Below are 20525 nucleotides of genomic sequence, written 5' to 3'. Positions count from 1 at the left end.
GGCTGCGGCGCGCCGGGTCTCTCGTCCGAAACCCTCGCCGGGCTCGCCCCTGGAAAGGGCCTCATCCCGGGGTGGGGGTTCGGAATCGGGGCTGAGGGGTGGGCTAGAGCCCCATCTTGAGCCGGGGCCGCTCGGGGCCCGTGCCATGCGGCCGTGATCCAGGACGTCGGCTCCGCAGCCTCCCCGGGCCGGCTCGCACTTTGTCCTGCCCCGCGGCTGTTGCTCCGTTTTGGCCTCGGCCAAAATTGCGAGTCCTTTTTTCTCCTTGCCTCGGTTCCCTTAAGAGTTACTCCTGGCGGGGCTCGGGGTGTTGGGGGGCGGGGAGATGAACACTGCGGCCAGCAGTTACCCCATGGCCTCCCTGTACGTGGGTGACTTGCACTCGGATGTCACCGAAGCCATGCTGTACGAGAAGTTCAGCCCCGCCGGACCCGTCCTGTCCATCCGGGTCTGCAGGGACATGATCACCAGGCGCTCCCTGGGCTATGCCTATGTCAACTTCCAGCAGCCTGCGGACGGTGAGTATGCGTGCAGGGCACCCCGCCTCCCCGGGCCGCGCGACCCGGAGCCGCCCCCAGCCTGTGTGTGTTTGAGAGCTCCCGCTTATTTAATGCTTTTTATAATTTGCAAATCATTTTCTTTAAACACTTCTCCCCGTAGGGGAATGTAAGGGATAACTATCGAGTTACTGATAAAGCTAAAGAGGCTCAGATTAAGTGACTTGACTGTGGCCGCTCAGCCAGTTGGTGACAGAGCTCCGACTTAAATCACTGGCTTTCGACTCCCAGCTCTCTCTACTATGCCAAGGTGCTTCCCCCAAAACAACTTAACGGTTTAACACAATTCATTCACTAACAGGTAGGTGGCTTAAGTGATAACGGGAGTCTCGAGAGCTGGGTTTCTAATCCCGGCCCCAACACTCAGTAATTGTCTCCTTGAATAAGTCACCGGTTGAGTAAATCTAAGCCCCGATTTTTGGATATGTGAAATGGAGAAATTGGTGGTGTGCATCGTTTGCATCCCAGTGGGGGGAAGGGGCGGGAGCAAGCCTTTAAAAATCTCACTGATCTCGGTAACCTTGCAGTTTCTTGGGCAAGCGGTAGTTCGGGGGGTTCCCCCTGCACTCTAGAGGATTTGCCATGTGAAAAAACACTTAGTTCCGAGACTCTGTGGGCCATGTAGTACAAGGAAGTGAAGGCTGGACCAAGAGCAGACTCTGCCACGCTTGGACAAAAATGAACTATACCCCACTGACCTAAAGCCCGAGAGCATTTAAAATGTTAAGGAGCCTGTAGTTTTTTGCTGCTGATCATTAGCTAACCAAAGGAGGAAGGTGCAGCCATTTTGCTGATTAAAATTTCCATCTGCATCTTGGTTTTACACCCTCCCCCTTGCAGGGCACACGTGTAACCAATTGAACACAATTAGCAACTTCTGCCGTTGTCTTGGACACTGGAGCAGAAAAACTCTTACCCAGAAGAGGGAAGGGACCCATTTGTTTAAGTGGTGGTTGTCCAAATGTTTTGCCCTTTTTCATCTCTTGTGCAGTCAGGTTAAAAAGGACAGTCCTCAGGCTAACATTTTTGAAAGAGAACCTGAGCCCCACAGCATAGGTTTTTTGTCTGCCCAAGAGGACTCTAGAAAGAAGCAATTCATGTTGGAGCATCTAGGGGGAGGGGAAAGCATCGATTTTCCAGCTTTATTCTGAACTGACAACCTCCAAGCCAGTTTCCCAAACTAAATTCTGGGAATACTGTGTCCTGCCTCAGGGCATCAAATGAGACAAGTTTCTAGCCACAGAATTTTATTTAAATGTATGTTCTGACCTAGTTCTTAACATTGTAAAAGTTGTATTAACAATAATGCAAAACAAAAATTATTTGAGCCAATTGATTTAAAACTTCACATGAGAAATCCAAATTTATATTGGTCCCTTTGGCAACAAGAAATTGCTCTTCCAAGTTTTCAGTTACTGATATCCCTAGTTAGCAAATTGGGAGCTGGAGGCCCAAAGAATGTTACTTATTCAAGGTCAGAGTAAGACTGTAGAAGTAGAACCCAGGCTTTTGCCTTCTCTTAGGTTCTAATCAGTAGTGAGAATGTAGCCTTTTTTCTGAACACAGTGTGATTTTGAACTGTACCAGTACAAACACAAAAGATCGGGGGGAAGTAGTGCTAAGAGGCTAAACACGGCCTTTTTAAGGGAAATAATGTTCTCTTTGGTGCATGTGTTAGCTGCAGACTGCCTGTCACCTTTGAACAAAAGTACTGTTCGGTTGCAGATAACATAAGCTATTGGTTTGTGTTTTTGCCAAGGCATACTTGTGCAGGTCCTCTCCCTGCTATAAATAAATGCTGCCCACTTTGACTGAGTTGTCTTTAGAAGTGCCTTCTTGAAACTAGATTTTTCAAAGTTATTGATTTATATTACTGAAACGAAATCCCCTGGATGCCAGTTATGATAGTTGGTCACATTATACTAGGGATTGTATTAGTAAATACAAATATATGAGCTTCAGGACTGTATTTCTGTCCAGATCTAGCCATAAATGGAACCCATAGGGGTTAGCACCCATTGGGTAGAGAATATAATGTTCCTTAGCAGGTGTCAATAATTTTGGAGGGAAGGATATTTTATGTAATTTGGAACCCTCGTTTAACATTCAAAGCTGATAAAGAAGAGTTTTTAAGCAAGATGAACATTTTCCTCTTGTTTAATATGCATTTGAAAATTGTACAATCTATTCTAAATTTGGCAGCATTTTTAGGCTATGGCATGGAATGAATGGTGGATTCAGCAGTTTTGGGGCCATGACACTAATTTTAAATTTGGAAGTGCACCCATTAATTCTATTAGCTATTTGTTACTTGCTGCATTTTTCTGGTGAAAGAAACATATCAAAATAAGAATTTTGGGTTTTGATCACTTCAGTGTCTCATTGGAAGTGGCTCTTAGCTGGTAATTTTCAAACTATCTAAGATACTTGATACTGATTGAATGGGGACTATGTGAGTCTAACTTGAACTAGTACTGAAGTGGGAACTAAGAGCTCTCAGACCAATCAAAGTAAGCCATCCCTTTACCCAGGAAAACCCTTACTAGTCACAATGCTATCCTGTTAATGTTGATCCAAGCTGATGTTGATGCTGCCTTTGACAATGCCCTGTACAAGACTTGTCTCCTGAGAGACTTGAAGTGACTGCCTCCCAGTCACTATCTAGTCAAATGTGTTTTCCAGCACCTTCAACAGGTCTCTTCTCCCTTTTAAAACCAAAGCAACTTTAGTGTATTTTTTTTTCTAAAGTGTGCAAAATGAAGATAATGGAATTTTTTTCCATTTGGCTCAGATAAGGACATTTAGATTGAGTTCGTAACCAGCCCTGCATCCTAGCATCAACTCTAGATTGTGCTTGAATGATCTCCACTTTTAAGTGGGGAAAATCCGAATTGGATTTTGTTGCCCTAGTCCTTCCGGAGGTACTTGAAGAGAGTTCCCTGCCACTTTCAGTATGGGGTTTGTGATTTCAGGAGCTCCCCAAACCAATTTGACCAATGCAAATCAATAGTCTGCAACTATTTTTTTAAATTATAGCTTTTTATTTACAAGATTGAGCCTTCAAAGCCTTCTTTTCCAACTTTTCTCCCCTCTTTCCCCCCACCCCCCTCCCCTAGATGGCAGGTAGACCCATACATGTTAAATATATTAAAGTATATGCTAATACATTAATAATATAATAATAAATATAATAATATGTTAAAGATTTATTAGCCACCTGGTATTAGCTCCTAGAACAAGGATTGAAGCCACCTGCTGAGTGCATTGGTGGGATGTTCCACATCTGCTGCTGTGTGTCCCCTAGACTACATGTACAACATTAGTGCGCCCCATGCTTAGGATCATCTTTAAAGTTAGGAGTTATATGACCCTCAGCTTTCAGAGAAAGAAAAATAAGGAGCATTTGGAAGCTGGAGGACCTTAAGGTGATTTGTCATTCTTTACATATTATTTCACTTGATCCTTATGACAAGCTATAAGCTAGGTTGCATTCTGTAGATGAGAACAGAGGTTGAAGGCACATAAGGCACAGAACTAGTGAGGTAGAATCTGTATTCATAACAACTATGTTCTCAGGGGGGATGAGTATAAGCTTGAAGAGATTTGAGGGGATTCTGAAGTTGACATGGAACTAGAAGGAATTTCAATGTTATCTTTACTGAACTCATTTATAAAAAAGGAGACGATCATTCCTTCAAATTTTTTTTTTTTTTTTTTTTTTTTTTTTTAAGTCTTTAGTTGATAATTTAGATGATTTTAGTTCATCTTGTCTAATCTGAAAAGTAAGCCATCCAGTGAGATTTCTGAAGTATCTTTGTGATAAAATGAGACTATAACCTATCAAGGACATCTTGAATAGGGATGTTTTGTGTCCTGGACCACCTTGGCAATCTGAATCCTAGGGACCCCCTAGGTAAGGAGTGAGGGCTTCTTAATTCTGTTTTGGCATTCCTGAACACTAACTTCTTGATTGTTCTCTTTATTTTTAGCTGAACGTGCCCTGGATACCATGAACTTTGATGTAATTAAAGGCAAACCCATCCGTATCATGTGGTCTCAGCGAGATCCCTCTTTGAGGAAATCAGGTGTTGGGAATGTTTTCATTAAAAATCTGGATAAATCCATAGACAACAAGGCACTTTATGACACCTTTTCAGCATTTGGCAACATATTATCCTGCAAGGTAAGTAATGTTATTTCCAAGGCAAAATTGATGTTTAATTTTCATTAAAAACAGGGATGATGTGGCAGTATATTGAAATGAAAAGGCCACAGGTAAATGTACATCTCAAAGCTAAAAAAAGTTCTTAAATGTCCCAAGCCCTTTTTTGAGGAAAAGCTTCCTAGTAAAAAAAAAAAGGCCTGCACCTGGCTGCTGTTCTCAGCCAGATTTAAAAAGGGTTAAGTACTAGACGTTTTTTATGGAAACTCTGAAAACCTAAGGAGAGATGCAGACTGCCCTGAGACACAAGAAGGATAAGGAAGCATTGGCATTTTTTGCATGGACTTGGATCCTGCAGGCCTCTAGCTCAAATGCTCAATAAAAAGAAACATATGTTCCTGGATTTTCAGGATCATGACTTTGGAGTCCTTCAAACTTTTTCTCTCCATATCAGCTTCGAAACCTGGTCCCTTCATCATAGCTACCACCCTACCTGGGCTTCTCAAAATTCTCTGTAGACTTGGTGTTCAGCTTCTCCCTTACAAAAGATCCTTCACTTAAGGGCCCCTCAGATAATCTGGGGGTATTAGTAGGATAGTTTAATCTTGGACCAAGTCCTTCAGTGCTACCTGACTCATGAATAATATTCAAGCTCCTCACCAACAGTTAAGACCATTTACAATGCAGCGTGTGTCTACATGAACAACCTCATCTTAATCCATTCAGCTACAGGTGCCTTTTTATTAAGGACTTAATATTAATTGGGTTAAGGCAGTAACTTACTTGACCCCCTATGTTTTTTTAGGTGGTGTGTGATGAGAATGGTTCTAAAGGCTACGCATTTGTACACTTTGAGACCCAGGATGCTGCAGATAGAGCCATCGAGAAGATGAACGGCATGCTTCTCAACGACCGAAAAGTGTGAGTGTCACAGCCAGAAGCAACAACCATCGCATGAACCGTGGTGCATCTCAGTATTAACAGGGACACACAAGGCTACTGTTGCTCTCGGCCCAAGCCGTGGCTTCCTACCTCTCCACTACAGGGCTGGTGAGTCTCCCTGCCCAAGGCGGGCTCCCTGCCCAAGCCTTAGCCTGCTACCTCTCCCTTACAGGGATCAGTGGGCCTCTCCTCTCCTGAAAATGAGAGGATGGCTAGTTGAAGGCCCTGAGCTCACTCTGAATCGGGTTTTTGTCTAGACTACTGGGATCACTTTTAAATACACACTAGTGTGTATTTAAAACAGATTCTTGGTTTTAATGAAAATGAACTCCTTTTTCTGTTAGCTCAGGCTGCTTTCACATCATGGCTCTCGGCCTTTTTATTGTAAGAAGTTTTGGCCTAGTTGCAATGAATCCTTTTTAACAGAAACATCACAAATCAATTGTGTTCACCAGTCCCTGTATTTAGGAGTTGGTCTTCTAAGCAAAGACCTCATTTTGCTGTGGTCATAAGGATGGAGACATTCTGGTTTAAAAAAAAAAAAAAGGAGAGGGTGACACTTAACTCATGTTTATGTCAAGTGCAAGGGAAAAGGTCCATGCCAGGGCTGGAACAAATAGAACATCTGTGTCATCTCTGCACACATCTGGTTGGGTAGGAGGTAGCAAAAAAAAAGGACTGAGAATGGCATCTGAGGAGCAAAGCACTCTCCCACCCCCCAGATGGTGGTTTCTCACACATTTAAGAGGTTTAAAAGTGTTTTGTTTTGTTTTGTTTTTTTTAATTATTTTTTAAAAGCATCATGGTTAACAATGTTGGCCCCTGGCATTGTGGTATAATAAAATGAGCTAGAAAACTTGCTTTGTCATTAATCACGTTGGTACCATCAGACAAGTCATCTTTCCTTTTGTGGACCTAGTTTTATGATTCATCAGTGATGAGAATGGTGTCCTTTCTGTGATTAGTGCTGTCTGGTGAGATGGGATGTACTGATGGGTGGCAGGTTTGGGGGAGGGGAAGGCTGTGGTCATGGATAGTTGATGCTGACCCATGGAACCGAAAATTTGAGGTTCAGGGACAGATATGTTAAATTGTGATCTGTTGGTGACTTTTCGGAACCTGACTATATATCATTGCTATAAATGCTGAGGCTTGCCTCTGTTGTTGGGCAACTTGTCTGCCAGTGCAGACTGACTGATACCTGGCAATAGCCCACTGAATTGCACTTTTGCCGCTTGCAGAATGATTTCCTTTTTCACTTTCCAGGTTTGTTGGTAGATTCAAGTCAAGGAAAGAACGGGAAGCAGAATTGGGTGCTAAAGCTAAGGAATTCACTAATGTATATATCAAAAATTTTGGCGATGACATGGATGATGAAAGACTAAAGGAACTTTTCAGCAAATATGGTGAGTGTGGGATTGGCCTGTATGTACTCTGGTTCCATCCAGAGCTTATCTGTACTGAGAAAGCGTGACAGCAGGAACCCTTTAGAAAAAGGCCAACCACATATTCTTTTCTTCTTGTGTTTTTTTTTGTTTTGTTTTTTAAGCTTAAGCATAACCATAATAAAAAATCAGATTAAACGTGAATCCATGAATGCGCCATCTTAAAAAGTCAAACTAGAACCTTGTCTCATTCCCCAAGTTTTTCATTAATTTTGGCTATTGCTTTAGTGTGTAGTTGTAGTCTGTATTCTGATTAGACTTATACTGTCTAGTCCTGCTCATCCCGCACTTCATAGAACTCTTTCTTTGTATTCTCTATTCCCTGTGTTCCCGTGAACACATTTATGTGCTTTATGCTAAATTGTACCTATCATGGAATGTTGACAATGCTACATCCTTTTTTCTTCATGGTTTCTAAAGTGCCAGCTATAGGATTGGTAGGTCCAAGAGTATATTTGTATTTTGTATCAGTCCCACAAAAATTCTTTTAGCCTTGTTAACACTAAATTGTTGTCTTTTTTGCTTTTTTAAAACAAATGTCATCATTAAAGATGTGGGCTGTTAAATGTTAATTTATCTACCATTAGAAAATCCTTATTTTTTTCATGTGATTTAAAAAAAAATTCTGCCTTCAAAAAACTTTTTGTTCAAAGAAGCATTTCTTTATGAATGCTTGATAATGAATTGTTGGTTTCACTGACTTTTGCTAATGATTCTTTCCTTAACATAGGTAAAACTCTGAGTGTAAAGGTGATGACTGACTCTAGTGGAAAATCCAAAGGTTTTGGTTTTGTGAGTTTTGAGAAACATGAGGATGCTAATAAGGTGAGATCATATGCCGGGGCCTCTTAGGGACTACAAATGGCAGAGAATTATACAAGGACTTTTAAAGAAATGTTTTAGTCTGTTAAAAAGTAACTGTCTTTGTTCTTGTGGAGCTCACCAGCTCCACTTACTTAGGAGTAAGATAACCACAGACAATGAAGGTTAGTTAGTGCATTCTAATAAGTGCTTTAGCAAGGTGACAAAACAAAGAGGCACTTAAGGTCCCTAGGGAGAGCCACCAACAATAAACAAAGGCATATATTGGTTTATTGTCATTAAGGTTCTTATCTGTGGTGTTGACTCCATGAATATTTGGAGGCCCTTTTTGTAGCATCTAATTTTCAGATTTTGGGAGTTGTACACCCAAAGCAGTGATCATAGAACAGATACATAGTTGAATATGTTTTAGGATAACTTAATGCATCACTTTTTCCTATCCAGGCAGTTGAAGAAATGAATGGAAAAGACATCAATGGGAAAATGGTATTTGTAGGCCGGGCACAGAAAAAAGTTGAGCGCCAGGCTGAATTAAAAAGGAAATTTGAGCAGCTAAAGCAGGAGAGAATTAGTCGATACCAGGTGAGATGGATACTAGGTGAATGGGAAATATTTAAAAGAAGGGAAGTTTTGGAAAAGAGGCTTTTCTATGGAGGGTAATGTTTTAGATGAAACTTGGGAGGGAACTAGGGAGTTCAACAATCAGAGCCAGGGAGGGGAGAGGCTTCTGAGCATGAGGGACAACTAGAGAAATCAGTGAATAACTTGATTGAGCTTAACTCTCCATCAGTATATATTTTTCCATCTTTGAAATTTTTATGGTTCAATAATGGGTTGTGTTCAAAGTATACAATATATAAAGCTGTTATACAATTCTTGGGCAAATAATTTGTTTTTGCCATTATGAATAGTACTATTGTATTGTATTTTTGTCCCTTTGAACATGTTTGAGGTCTCCCCTTTCCCCTCCTGCCCTTGAAGCTTCTTGACAAGAGTTGCTCTTTGAGGGAATGGTTAGAAATTTATATTACTGTATTTCTGTATATGTCACTAAGGATATGGAGGTTTTTTGTTTGTTTTTAACATCAAAGACTAACTTGAATCTTATAAATCTAACAATAATTGGAAGTAATAGTTTAACTCTTAAAATAGTATCTGTTATGGTACAACAGTCTATACTTGTTCCTTTAGGGAGTGAATCTCTATATTAAGAACCTGGATGACACCATTGATGATGAAAAATTAAGAAAAGAATTTTCACCTTTTGGATCAATTACCAGTGCCAAGGTAGGAGACTAAATAGTTGTCTTTGTGGAAGTGAGGAACCTCAGAAAGACCATCCCATCTAATGCAATCCAAAAGAGTTGAATCTTGCCCCGGCCATTCCTTCATGGAACAGCCTTCTGAAAGGCAGCTTTCAAGTAATTACTTTTGATGCTCAGCATTAACCTCAACTGCTTGCTCTCTGCGAATAGAAGTAGGACCATCAGGTAGAAAAGTTGACAGAAAGTCAGATTCGGGCATCATTACAGATGTAAACAAGGGAGAAGTTTGGGTTACTGTCTAGCAGAAACTGCAGATCTGTACTTCGGGTCTAGGTGGACAAGATGTTTCAAAGGCACCTTCCAACTCTTAGAAGCTACTTCCCTGCATTGTTTTTCAAATAGCTCTTTAACAAGAAAGAATTTTAGAATATAGCAAAACCTTTGTAAGCAGAGATACTTTTGATAGGATTTTTTGGGAATTGGCTTTGTAAACCCTGCAGATCATGTATCTTCTAAAAAAAGACCTTAGTGCTTTAACTACTATTGGATCTCTTTGGAAGAATGGTTTAGAAGAATCATGTGAAAGGGAGTCATTTCATCCCTTTTACCTAGGACCTCTTCAGGTAGAGGTATTGGGAACAAAGGTTCTACCACGGATTCCCCATTCCAGCCAGTCATTATTCCTCAATTTTTTTTTTTTTTTTTTTTTTTTTTTTTTTTTTTTTTTTTTTTTTGGCCAGTAGCATGACCCAGTAGGAAATTGGTCTCGTGGCTTGGGGATGTGCCCTTTCAGGGACATCAACTTGTAAGAGCTTGTAAGCCAGAAAAAGGAGAATGATTCTGCCCCACCCCCATCCCATTCCCTCCTTCCCCTGATGGCCATAACCTAGAAGCTTCCACTGAAGCGTGGTCTGGCATGAAAAGTTGCACCTGCATCTTTCCCATTCTTGGCTGCTTTGTGCCTGTCTGGGGACAGGTGGTGCTACAGTATAAGCAGAGGAAATCCAGACAGGTTACCTTGTGTTTCTTTGGAGCTTGTCTCTACAACTCTGCAACACTCGATCTGCATTTGCAGGACAAAGTGCCAGCAGGCCTCAGTGTCATTTGGGGATGAGATGAGGGAGGGGCAGTGGGGGAAAGGGAAGCACCCTCCCTTCACCCTGCTGAGTAGGTGTAATTAGGAATTGTACTAACTTGTGTTAAAAGCAGAAATTGCTTCAAGCTCTCAAATACACTATAAAAATCCTTGGATTTGGAGATGGTAGATCTGGGTTCAAATTTGGGCTTACTGTTTGGAAAGTCTCAAGTGAAAGGTGTCCATGTATGGCATATATACAGGGTGCAGGAAATCTGGTCAGGGTTAGAAGCATTTTATTATAGAACTGAGCAACCAGCAGTGTGCTAATTTAAAATCAATTTGGGAAGGGTTCTTGGGCTTCACCAGACTGCAGGGGATTTGTAGAGATAGTACTGCCTGTCCTCTTATTTCTTACCCCTTTTCTGGTTCTAATAGACCTGGGTACCAGGGATGAGAACTTTAAATTCACATACTACATTCTGTAGAGAATTTCAGTCCTTGACTCCCTTGCTGTGGCAATTGTTTGTGTTGTTTATTTGGGTGTGAGAGCTGCCCCTTGATGGCAAGTTGGTCCTGAGAGATGAAAGTCACTGCTTCTAGTGTTGGACTCACCCATTTGCTTTGGACTTCTAAATCTGGAGCTTTCCTTTTTATCTACACATCTCTGTCCCTCTTCCACTTAATCACAATTGCAAATTATGTCCAATCCAGGCTGAATATAAGAAAAAGGAGCAACCTTATCAGGCTTGTTCTGTAAGGAGGAGATGTTGGCATAAAGAACGTGTACTGGGAAGCCTCTCGGTTTCAACCTAGCAGGTCTAGGAAAAGGGCTTCATATCTCCAGAGTGGCTTCTGGAGCTTTTTAGAAATAAACTCTCCTCCTCATTGCAGGTGATGTTGGAGGATGGGCGAAGCAAAGGCTTCGGCTTTGTCTGCTTCTCTTCTCCCGATGAGGCAACCAAAGCCGTGACAGAGATGAACGGGCGCATCGTGGGCTCCAAGCCCCTGTATGTTGCTCTGGCGCAGAGGAAAGAGGAGAGAAAAGCTCACCTGACCAACCAGTACATGCAGCGCATCGCAGGAATGAGGGCCCTTCCTGCCAACACGATCATTAACCAGTTCCAGCCCACTCCTGGAGGGTATTTCATGCCTGCAGTGCCCCAGGTATTTGTAGGCCTTATTTCTTAGAAGGTTCCTCTTAAAGCATCTGGGACTTTAGAAAGAATATGGCTAAAAGCATGAGACCTGCCATCTGAGACCCAAAGACATCCAATTGGTCAATGGGTAGATTGACTGAGAAGCCTGAACCTTAGCAAGGCCCTGCCAGGCTGCACCAAGGCCATTGACCAGATTGGTCACAAAATTCCTTTGGATAAAGAGAAGTAGAGGAAATCCCCATAGATGAAATTCCCTGGTTCTTGAGGTATAGATTTGTGCATTCAACATAGTTGTATGGTAATATAATTCTACAGGCTATAATAATGCACAGTAAATGTTTGACCTGTGAGATAGGACAGAAGGGCATATCTGAGTGTTCCGACCTGGTGTGGGATTCCCAGAAAGCATAGCCACATTTTTGCTGAGGTAAAAGAATTGCAGGGGTTAAATGTTGTAGCTTTTGTGAAAGGATGGGGCTAAAAGAAGTGTATGACATAGTGATGACTTTGGAATAAATGTTACAGTAAAAGGTTATTATTTTTTTAATCAGGCTCAGAATAGACCTCCTTATTATGCTCCCAATCAAATAGCCCAGATGAGACCTAATCCACGATGGCAACAAGGTGGGCGACCTCAAGGTAAGCTGAGATATGAGCTGCATTCTGATGCTTGGTGTTATGCTTGGAGCCTATACAGGGCTTTTCAGACATGGTGGGAAGATTCAAGTGCATATAATCAGAAAATTATCAGTTAAGTGAATACATTGCTACAATTACAAATTTCTGTTCACAAGGTCATACATGTATCATGCAGGTATGTTAAATAAAAGTGCTTCTAGGATTATAATCAGACTTTTAAAATAAAGGATTTAAAATTACATCTAAAGAAAATTAAGAGACGAATTGCACATCAGAGATGGCAGATGCAGGATTCAAATAATGAGCAGTAGGGACTCAGGAAATTGAACCTGGTCAAAGATATTACCAGCTAGGATTGGGGAAGAAACCTGAAGGATTTTAAACTATTCCCATGATTCCTTTTGCCTTATTTTTTCCTGTACCCACATAGCTCAGCTAATTGTTTGCAAGTTTTCTTAATGCTTGATGTTGCTTTTCTCCCTTAGGCTTCCAGGGAGTGCCAAATGCCATTCGCCAGTCTGGCCCACGCCCAACTCTTCGCCACCTGACTCCAGCCAGTAATGCCCAGGCTTCTCGAGGTCTCCCGACTACTCCTCAGCGAGTAGGTAAGTAAATAAGTAAAGCCATAAAGTTGAAGAGGAGTGCTGGATTTAGGCATAGGTTCATGAACAGGAGGCATCAATGGCTCTACCCTCATTTTGCATCGAATAGAGTCAAAGTCCAGTGCCGATATCCAAATTCTGGCCCGCATAGCACTTAGGTTCCGTCAGAGAGGACTTGATTTCTTCTTATTTAAAGTATTTTTAGTTTAACACATTTCCCCATTACAAGTACAGATTAGTTTTTTTAGTTCTAGGGCACAGCTAGGTGGCACAATGGATAGAGCCCTGAAGTCAGGAGGACCTGGTTTCAAATGCTTAACACTGCCTCTCTGTGTGACCATGGGCAAGTCACTTAACCCCAATTGCCTCTAAATTCTATCCTTTTCCCTCTCACCTCTGAGAAGCAAAGCAGTTTGATTTCATTTATACATCTGAGGTTATACAGAGCATTTCCACATTAGCCATGTTGCAAAAGAAAACACAAAACAAGAAAAATTGGAGAAAGTAATCTTCATTCCATCCTCAAGAGTTTATGTACTTTTTAGAGGTAGAGAGCATTTTTCATTGTGGATTAATAGGCATTCTCTCATGGCTGATAATTGTATTGTGTTGCTGTCACTTGTAAATGAGTAGACCTCAGGTCTCTTCTGATTCCAGGTCTTTGAGTTGAGTTTATTTGTCCAGTACCTTGTCAAGAGCATTTTTTGGTATTCATTGTCTCTTTGATCTTTTGGATTCAATATAGTGGGAAAGACAAAAACTGAAGTCAAAAATCTGGTCTCTCCTCTTCCTTCCTCCTTCCCCCTCCTCCTTCCCCAATCCCTTATGGATGGAGGAAAAATAAAATGAACCCTAAGGGCTTTTACAAACTGGCAGGCATCAAGACCTTAGCTGCCCAAACCCCCCTACTTTGGTAGTGTTTAGTACTAAGCTGGGCTTTTTCTGAATTGGATCCAAGTATTTATATGAGGCTAAATTTTGAGATCCAAAGTATGTGAATGGGTTTGAGTTTTCTTGGTGCTGAGGGTAGTGGGGCTCCTTGAGTGTTTTCTGCACAGTAATACTTAGCTGTGTATTGAAAGTTTGAGTCAGTTATGAGCCTGCTCTGTACAGGGTTACTAGCTCAACTACTGTTCATGTTGATATTGATGAAAAGTTTCTGGATTCTTTGCTGAAATAGTCTTGTGGGTATGTGCTTTCTTTTTAGGGGTGCCCACTGCTGTGCAGAATTTATCTCCTAGACCCTCTGTAGCTACCCCTGCACCTAGAGCTGTTCCTCCTTACAAATATGCTGCAAATGTCCGAAGCCCCCATCCAGCTATCCAGCCTCTGCAGGTAATAGAGAAACCTGTACTGGAATCACTGTGAGGGGTGAGGGTGGCAGGGGTATTTGGAAAGGGTGCTCACTCTGCTAATGGCCTCATCTGGAGCAGGAATGGAATCTTGTGAGGAGGAGGAGGTGACTGCAGTTCATACTATGTCTTGTGAAGTATTCCAGAGCTTTTGTTGATCTTAACTCTTCTGCCCCACAGACACCTCAGCCAGCAGTCCACGTGCAAGGCCAGGAACCCCTGACAGCTTCCATGCTGGCCGCTGCTCCTCCTCAGGAACAGAAGCAGATGCTGGGTGAGTGAACCTTTACCCTAGGATCAGGTGAAACTTCAGAACATTATGTCATGTCCAGAATGGGCTTTTACATAAGTCAGACTGACTTAAGTGTTAACTCTCTCTTGTAGGAGAGCGTTTGTTCCCATTGATTCAAACCATGCACAATAATTTAGCAGGGAAGATTACAGGTATGCTGCTAGAGATTGATAATTCTGAACTGCTGCACATGCTGGAGTCTCCAGAATCCCTTCGGTCAAAGGTGAGTGATTTAATTGAAGGACATTATTAAAATGTGGTAAGGGTAGCTTGTTTGCTTTCTGCATGATGGAAATCTAGTCTGGTGTAATAGACCCAAGGGTGAATTTTGCTGCCCTGTTCCTACTCCCAAACAATTTGGGTTCTTGTTTTTTCATGGATAAAGGTCCTGTAATTTTTCAAACAGAATTTAAAAGTTTTGGGAACCACTATATATAGCATAACAGCTTGCTGGGGGGGAGGGGCTCAGTCCTCCAGCATTCATAGACATTTTCATACCCAAAGACTTTTATATTTTTACCCACACACATTCTCATATCATCTTCCCTGTCTGTCCTTCATTGTTCAGCATATGTGGTAAAGTTTTGACTCCAGCCAGTTTTTTGTTTTTTCTTGAATCAACTCCATCTTCCTCCTTTATTACTCCTCCCAACTGAAACCAGTGCAAATAAAGACAGACTCTTCCCAATAATTTCCAACCCACCTTATTTTATAACTTCATTCTTTATAACTTGATTTCACCTTGACCTTTCAGTTTCATGCATGCCTTTGGGTACTGAGGCAGGATATGCTTTCACCCTTCACCTAACCATGAGGAATGAATGAATCCTCCAAGTTAGATCACTAGGAAATAATCTTCAAATTAAATTAATTCATTCCATTTAGTTAAGTTCCTTGAGAAATAGCGCCCCCCCTTTCCCAGTTTGTATCTTTGCAAAGTGTCTTGTTGCATAAATAGGTGCTTGTTAAGAACATGTTAAGTAAATAAAATTAACTGAATCTAGCTTTGAATGAGTATATCTGGGCTTTGAAGCAGCAGCTGAGGTATGTGTCATGATTAATGGGGGCACTTGTGAACATAAAGGACCTTGAGGGGCAGTAAGTGGTTTTTTTTTTTTCAGTGCCTTGCACATAAGAACATTTAATTAATCATGCTTGTTAAATGAATGAATAAATAATTGGTAACCTGGTCCAGGTGGAGGAAGCCGTTGCGGTATTACAAGCTCATCATGCCAAGAAGGAAGCTGCTCAGAAGGTGGCTGTGGTTGCTGCTACCTCTTAGGCCAGAAAAACTGGTAAATTCATTAACAGTTGTTTGAATCCTATAGGACCCTAAACAAGGGAAACCCAAGCAAGCCTTTCCCTCTTCTGCTTCAGGTTTTTGGGTCTAGATATGTGTGGGTAATTGTAGGGGTTTGGGTTCTGTTGATGACCTTGCTTTTTTAGGCTAGGACCAAAACTGATTGATGCAAAGAGTTGGCTGCTGTATACTCAGCTTGCTCACTCTCCAAATATTGAAATAGAAAGGCTCTGGGACTGAAAACTGGCCTTGGGCCAGATCTTAGGATTTGTGTGTGATGATAAAGGATGAGGACTTGGGCAGTTTTTGCCTACTTAACCTCAGTTTCCTCATTTATCAGAAGTGGAATGTATTTTGATGACTTCTAAGTTGTACTTCTTAAAATCCTATAATTTCTCCCCCTCCCTCCCCCCTTTATAAAGAAATCCTTTAAGGGATTTATTAAAATCAAATGAGCTTAACCCAGTTTCCCTTGCATAGCATTGGCTGTTCTGACTTCACTTTACTAAACTTGCCATGAACTGAAATCAGACAATGGTTCCCATTTTTGATACGAGGGTTCATAGGAAACATTAGAAAATTTTTTTGAGAATAATGTGGAAATGTTTTGCATAACGGCACATTACTTACAATATATACACATGACATATGATAATTATATTTCTATTGTGTAATATAAAATTGTTTTCCTTAATGAGAGAAGGGAAGATGTTAAAATTGCTTATATGTAATTGGGAAAAGAACACTAAACTTAAAAATTTGACTTGTTCTGAGGAATCTTTTTTCCATTGCAGGATACGCTGAAGTTAAATAGCCCTTAGATGTTCATTCACTCAACATGTGAAGACTTCTTCACGGTACTACAGATTGGACGATAGATGGCAGAAGAGGCTGCTGCCATTCTGGATGTTTTTTCTTTGGGAAAAATCAGTTTGAAAGGTCAATTCTTAAACCTAAGAAGTTTTTCAGTGGTCAAAATTTGCAGGTTTCTTGTGTGTGGCCTGGACCCTGTTAACCTTTAATTTAATTTTATTTAATTTTTCTCTTAAAGCTTTTCTGACAGTATTTTTGTTTTGGTTTTATCGGGAATTGGTTTTATTTGAAGTATCCAATTTACAGAGTCTGGAAAAGTTTCTCAATAAAGAAGTAAAAACTTCCTAAATTGCCTCTTTATATCTTTATTTCCCTATTCTCAAACTTCTGGAGTTGTATTTTATTTGTCAAATAAGTCCCAAGTTTTCACTGGAGGAGTCTTGAGTTAAGTCAGAAAGGAATTGCATACAGTTTGTCATTCCCCGTTGGTTTTGGTTTTCCAGTTTGCTATTTCCTAGGTAATGAGGACGACTATTTGGAAATATCATCCATCAAATTGACTTGTTAAAAGATTGTGTCACACTTTAACTGTCACATCAGAATCCATAGCTCCTCATAATGAATAGGAATGTTGAATGTTGGCCTCATTGTACAATGAATAGTTTATTATGAAATCGAGCTGAGGCAGGACTTAAAATGTTTTCTTGGGAAACTTCAAAGTAAATTTCAGGGGCAAAAGGAAGTGCATTTTGATTGAGGAAGTGGCATGGCTTTTGAGTCACTGAAAGACCATCCCAAAGTTGCAGAATGGAAACCAGTGATGATCTTTCCTCATGCAAAACTTTACAGTTTGCTTTTTATTAGCTTTAATTTAGAATCTTAGACCAAGATATCCCCTTAACATAATTGTAAGTGAAAATCTTTCATGACATTAGACTTCAAATTTGCTGTCATAGTATCTGATTCTTGTGGTGTTTAGCCTGTCTCATTTCCTCTTGTGAAGTAAGGATGATAGCACCTGTGTTTATATAAAGGCCAGCTGTGGTTTGTAGGTAGCTTTGCCTGTTGCTGCACAGACCCTTTATTTCTCTACCCTACCCTCCACACATCCAGGGACACATATCAGTGGTTTTATTATTGGCTTCAGGCAATAACAAGTAGATGAAACATTTTTAAAATTGTGAAATGAATATTTTGGTATAGCATGAATCTCCAGGTAATGGGTGGTGCACAAGTGAATGAGGTGTTAGGCAGGCCCTGAAGGATCAAAGCAAGATAAGGTGTGTCAGGATCACAATTTACACTGAAGGGCTGACTACTTTTGAGTTAGATCAGTGCCTTAGTATGTAGTGTGGCTTAAATCAATATATTCTGTATGTCTAACCATCCAGCAGCCTTCTAATAGGAACTTTAATAAGTTTTTGGTGACTATTTGAAGTAGGGTGATCACTTCAAGTTATGTTTAGGCTAGACAAATTCCTCACTAGCAAGAACAACATGTGCGTAGGGATTCAAAGAATTCTCTCATTAACTATGGGGGGGGGAAAGCTCTGTATCTGGAGGTGGAGGGAAAGAGCAGGTTTCATCGTTCTTGCCAGTGTTGCCAAAAGTCTATAGCATTTCTTCACATTCTCCAGTTGAAGGGCATGCTCCTCAGTTGCTAATTTTTTGTCACTCTTTGCTTTCTTTGGGATGTATACGATCTCATAATGGTATTGTTGGTTCAAAAGGTAGGTGGTTTTAGTGGAGGATGTTTCAAATTGCTTTTTAGAATTTTTGGATTAGTTAATAGTTCCCCTAATTATATGCTGTGTGCCTATTTTCTCCACAATCCTTTCAACCTGTGATTTTTCCATTTTGTTGCCAGTTTGAGTGTGAGATAATAAATTCAGAGCATCAATTCATATGGTCATTAATAGCTTAAAATTTTCTCTGAAAATTTCCTATTATATCCCTTGTCTATTTTATCAAAGAGAAAATGGATATCTGAAGATCTTTAGAGGTAAAAAATTCTGGAATTCTAGGGTTTATTTGCTTCTAAGTCATGCTTAATGTTTGTCAAATAACACAATATACCTATAACATTTAATTTGTCCAATGGAGGAATTCCCACTCAAGTGTTTACCTAAAGTGACTGAACCAATCAGACTGAGACCAATTGAATAAAGTTTCTGGCAGTACTTAAAAAGGTCTACAGCTGCTTGGGAATCCACAGCTAGCAATCACTGGCTTTTGTCCAAAACATTTCCAGAAATGTGTGAAAAGATGGATTCTGGAGAAAAGATGGCAGAAATTCTCACAAGCTCTTAAGCATCATACACCTTACAATGATTGATAGCTTCACTCCACTTGGGCCAGTCATTGTTCTATGTAACCCATCCTTGTACTGATAATTTGCCAGTCCCATGTGATCTGTGAATATAAAATTGTGAACATAAAATCTTTTTAAAATAGTTTTAGAATTTGAAGATGTTTAAGTAATTTGAAGTTGCTTAACTGAGGATTTAACAGTTGCCAACAAGCTTTTGGAATGTATGAAATTGCCTTTGGAGTTAAAAATCTGTTCTCCCCTCACCACCCACTCTCCTTACCAGAGTTTTTGAGGATATGAGTGATCACTTGACTAGAATGTGAAAAAAAAAAAAATGGGATTCTTATAGTTGGATTATGTCTCCAGGTCTCTTCTAACTTGTAATTATGAAGCTGTATCTGATTCCAGTTTTGAGCAAGATTATTCAGTAAAGGGCTTATTGCAGCAATGCAAGTAATTCCTATTAGAAAGCTTGCTGATCTTAGCATAGTCCTTTGACCATTCTACATTCCTCTATATGCTCAACAGCATCCATTGCATGAGCATTTGTGGCTCATCAGCATCCTTCCCAAATCATGGCACCTAGAATTTTGCCCCTAAATATATCAGATAAGGTCCAACAAGCCTAGCAGACAGGAGCTGTTCCTTGAAGCTTTCCTCTCCATTTAGTCCATGACTCAATTTAGTTTTATTTTAGTCATTTCAGAAGTTTGGATTCATTGAACTCGAGTTTTTTCTGATAAACCAATCTGAATTTTAGAATTGGAAGAGTTCGCATTGTCCATTTCTCTAGACAAGATTTTGATAAATGGATAAATCTTTGATTTAAAAAAAAAAGATAATTTGATAAATAAAATGTGTTTTCCTAATCAAGGTTGTCCTATTGTATTGGTGAGATTCTTTTCATCCAAATAAAGTAAGACTTTAAAATTTTATTTTTTGCTGGAACAATTGGGGTTAAGTGACTTGCCCAGGGTCACACAGCTAGGAAGTGGTAAGTGTCTGGGAACAGATTTGAACTCAAGTCCTCCTGACTTCAGGACTGGTGGTGCTCTATCCACTGTGCCACCTAGCTGCCCCTAAGACTTTATTTTCAACTTTTGATTTAGGCCAATATGTTAACTTAAAAACATTTTGGGTCCTGACCCTTAGTGTTGCCCCCAACCCAACAAAGCTGAGTTGCAAAGACTGGTTAACAATTTTTTCTTTTTGATTTGATTTTCACTTCTTTTTGAAGATAATTTTTTTTAAAGCAATTTTCTAAACATGCTAACATTGACCCTTGCATAGCCTTGTGTTCCAAATTTTCCCCTCCTCTCCTTCCCCTAGATGTCAAGCAATCTAATGTTATATGTATTATAATATATGTTAGATATATGTAAACATTTATGCAATTGTTTTGCTGCATAAGAAAAATCAGATCAAAAAGGAAAAAAAAATAGTAAGAAAACAAAATGCAAGTGAACAACAAAAAGTGAGAATGTTATGTTGTGATCCACATTCAGTTCCCACAATCCTTTCTCTGGGTGCAGATGACTCTCATCACAAGATAATTGGAACTGTCTTCAATCATCTCGTTGGAAAAAGTCATATCCATCAGAATTGATCATCGTATAATATTGTTGCTCATCAATTCATGTAAGTTTCTCCAGGCCTCTAAAATCATCCTGTTGATCATTTCTTATAGAAGAATAATATTCCATAACATTTATATATAACTTATTCAGCCATTCTCCAACTAATGGGCATCCACTCAGTTTCCAGTTTCTAGCCATTACAAAAAGGGCT

At 40.2% G+C, this 20525-nt stretch overlaps 1 protein-coding gene and 1 non-coding gene across 3 annotated transcripts; both read left to right on the top strand.

Moving 5' to 3' along the window:
• Positions 1-325: 325 nt before the first annotated feature.
• On the top strand, positions 326-16775 carry PABPC4 (poly(A) binding protein cytoplasmic 4). 2 transcript variants are annotated; one of them, XM_074305236.1, is made up of 15 exons: positions 326-518; positions 4547-4740; positions 5525-5640; positions 6928-7067; positions 7837-7931; positions 8373-8510; positions 9120-9215; positions 11163-11435; positions 11980-12067; positions 12553-12672; positions 13877-14004; positions 14202-14295; positions 14406-14536; positions 15509-15608; positions 16408-16775. In XM_074305236.1, the coding sequence occupies exons 1-14, from the start codon at positions 326-328 to the stop codon at positions 15593-15595; spliced, it is 1893 nt and encodes a 630-aa protein (XP_074161337.1). In that variant the 3' UTR covers positions 15596-15608; positions 16408-16775. The 2 variants fall into 2 exon arrangements, with proteins under 2 accessions (XP_074161337.1, XP_074161338.1); XM_074305237.1 differs by lacking the exons at positions 11163-11435; positions 11980-12067; positions 12553-12672; ... (3 more) ...; positions 15509-15608; positions 16408-16775 and adding an exon at positions 9868-9932 and having other exon boundaries at positions 9120-9239.
• Positions 10120-10253, top strand: LOC141565260 (small nucleolar RNA SNORA55). The gene has a single exon (XR_012488937.1). It is a non-coding gene; the product is annotated as a small nucleolar RNA SNORA55 (small nucleolar RNA).
• Positions 16776-20525: the final 3750 nt, after the last annotated feature.

The sequence above is a fragment of the Sminthopsis crassicaudata genome, chromosome 3, assembly GCF_048593235.1.
Source record: "Sminthopsis crassicaudata isolate SCR6 chromosome 3, ASM4859323v1, whole genome shotgun sequence".
Taxonomy (NCBI): domain Eukaryota; kingdom Metazoa; phylum Chordata; class Mammalia; order Dasyuromorphia; family Dasyuridae; genus Sminthopsis; species Sminthopsis crassicaudata.
Note: the sequence above shows the minus strand (reverse complement) of the source record. Positions and strands in the feature narration are given on the sequence as shown.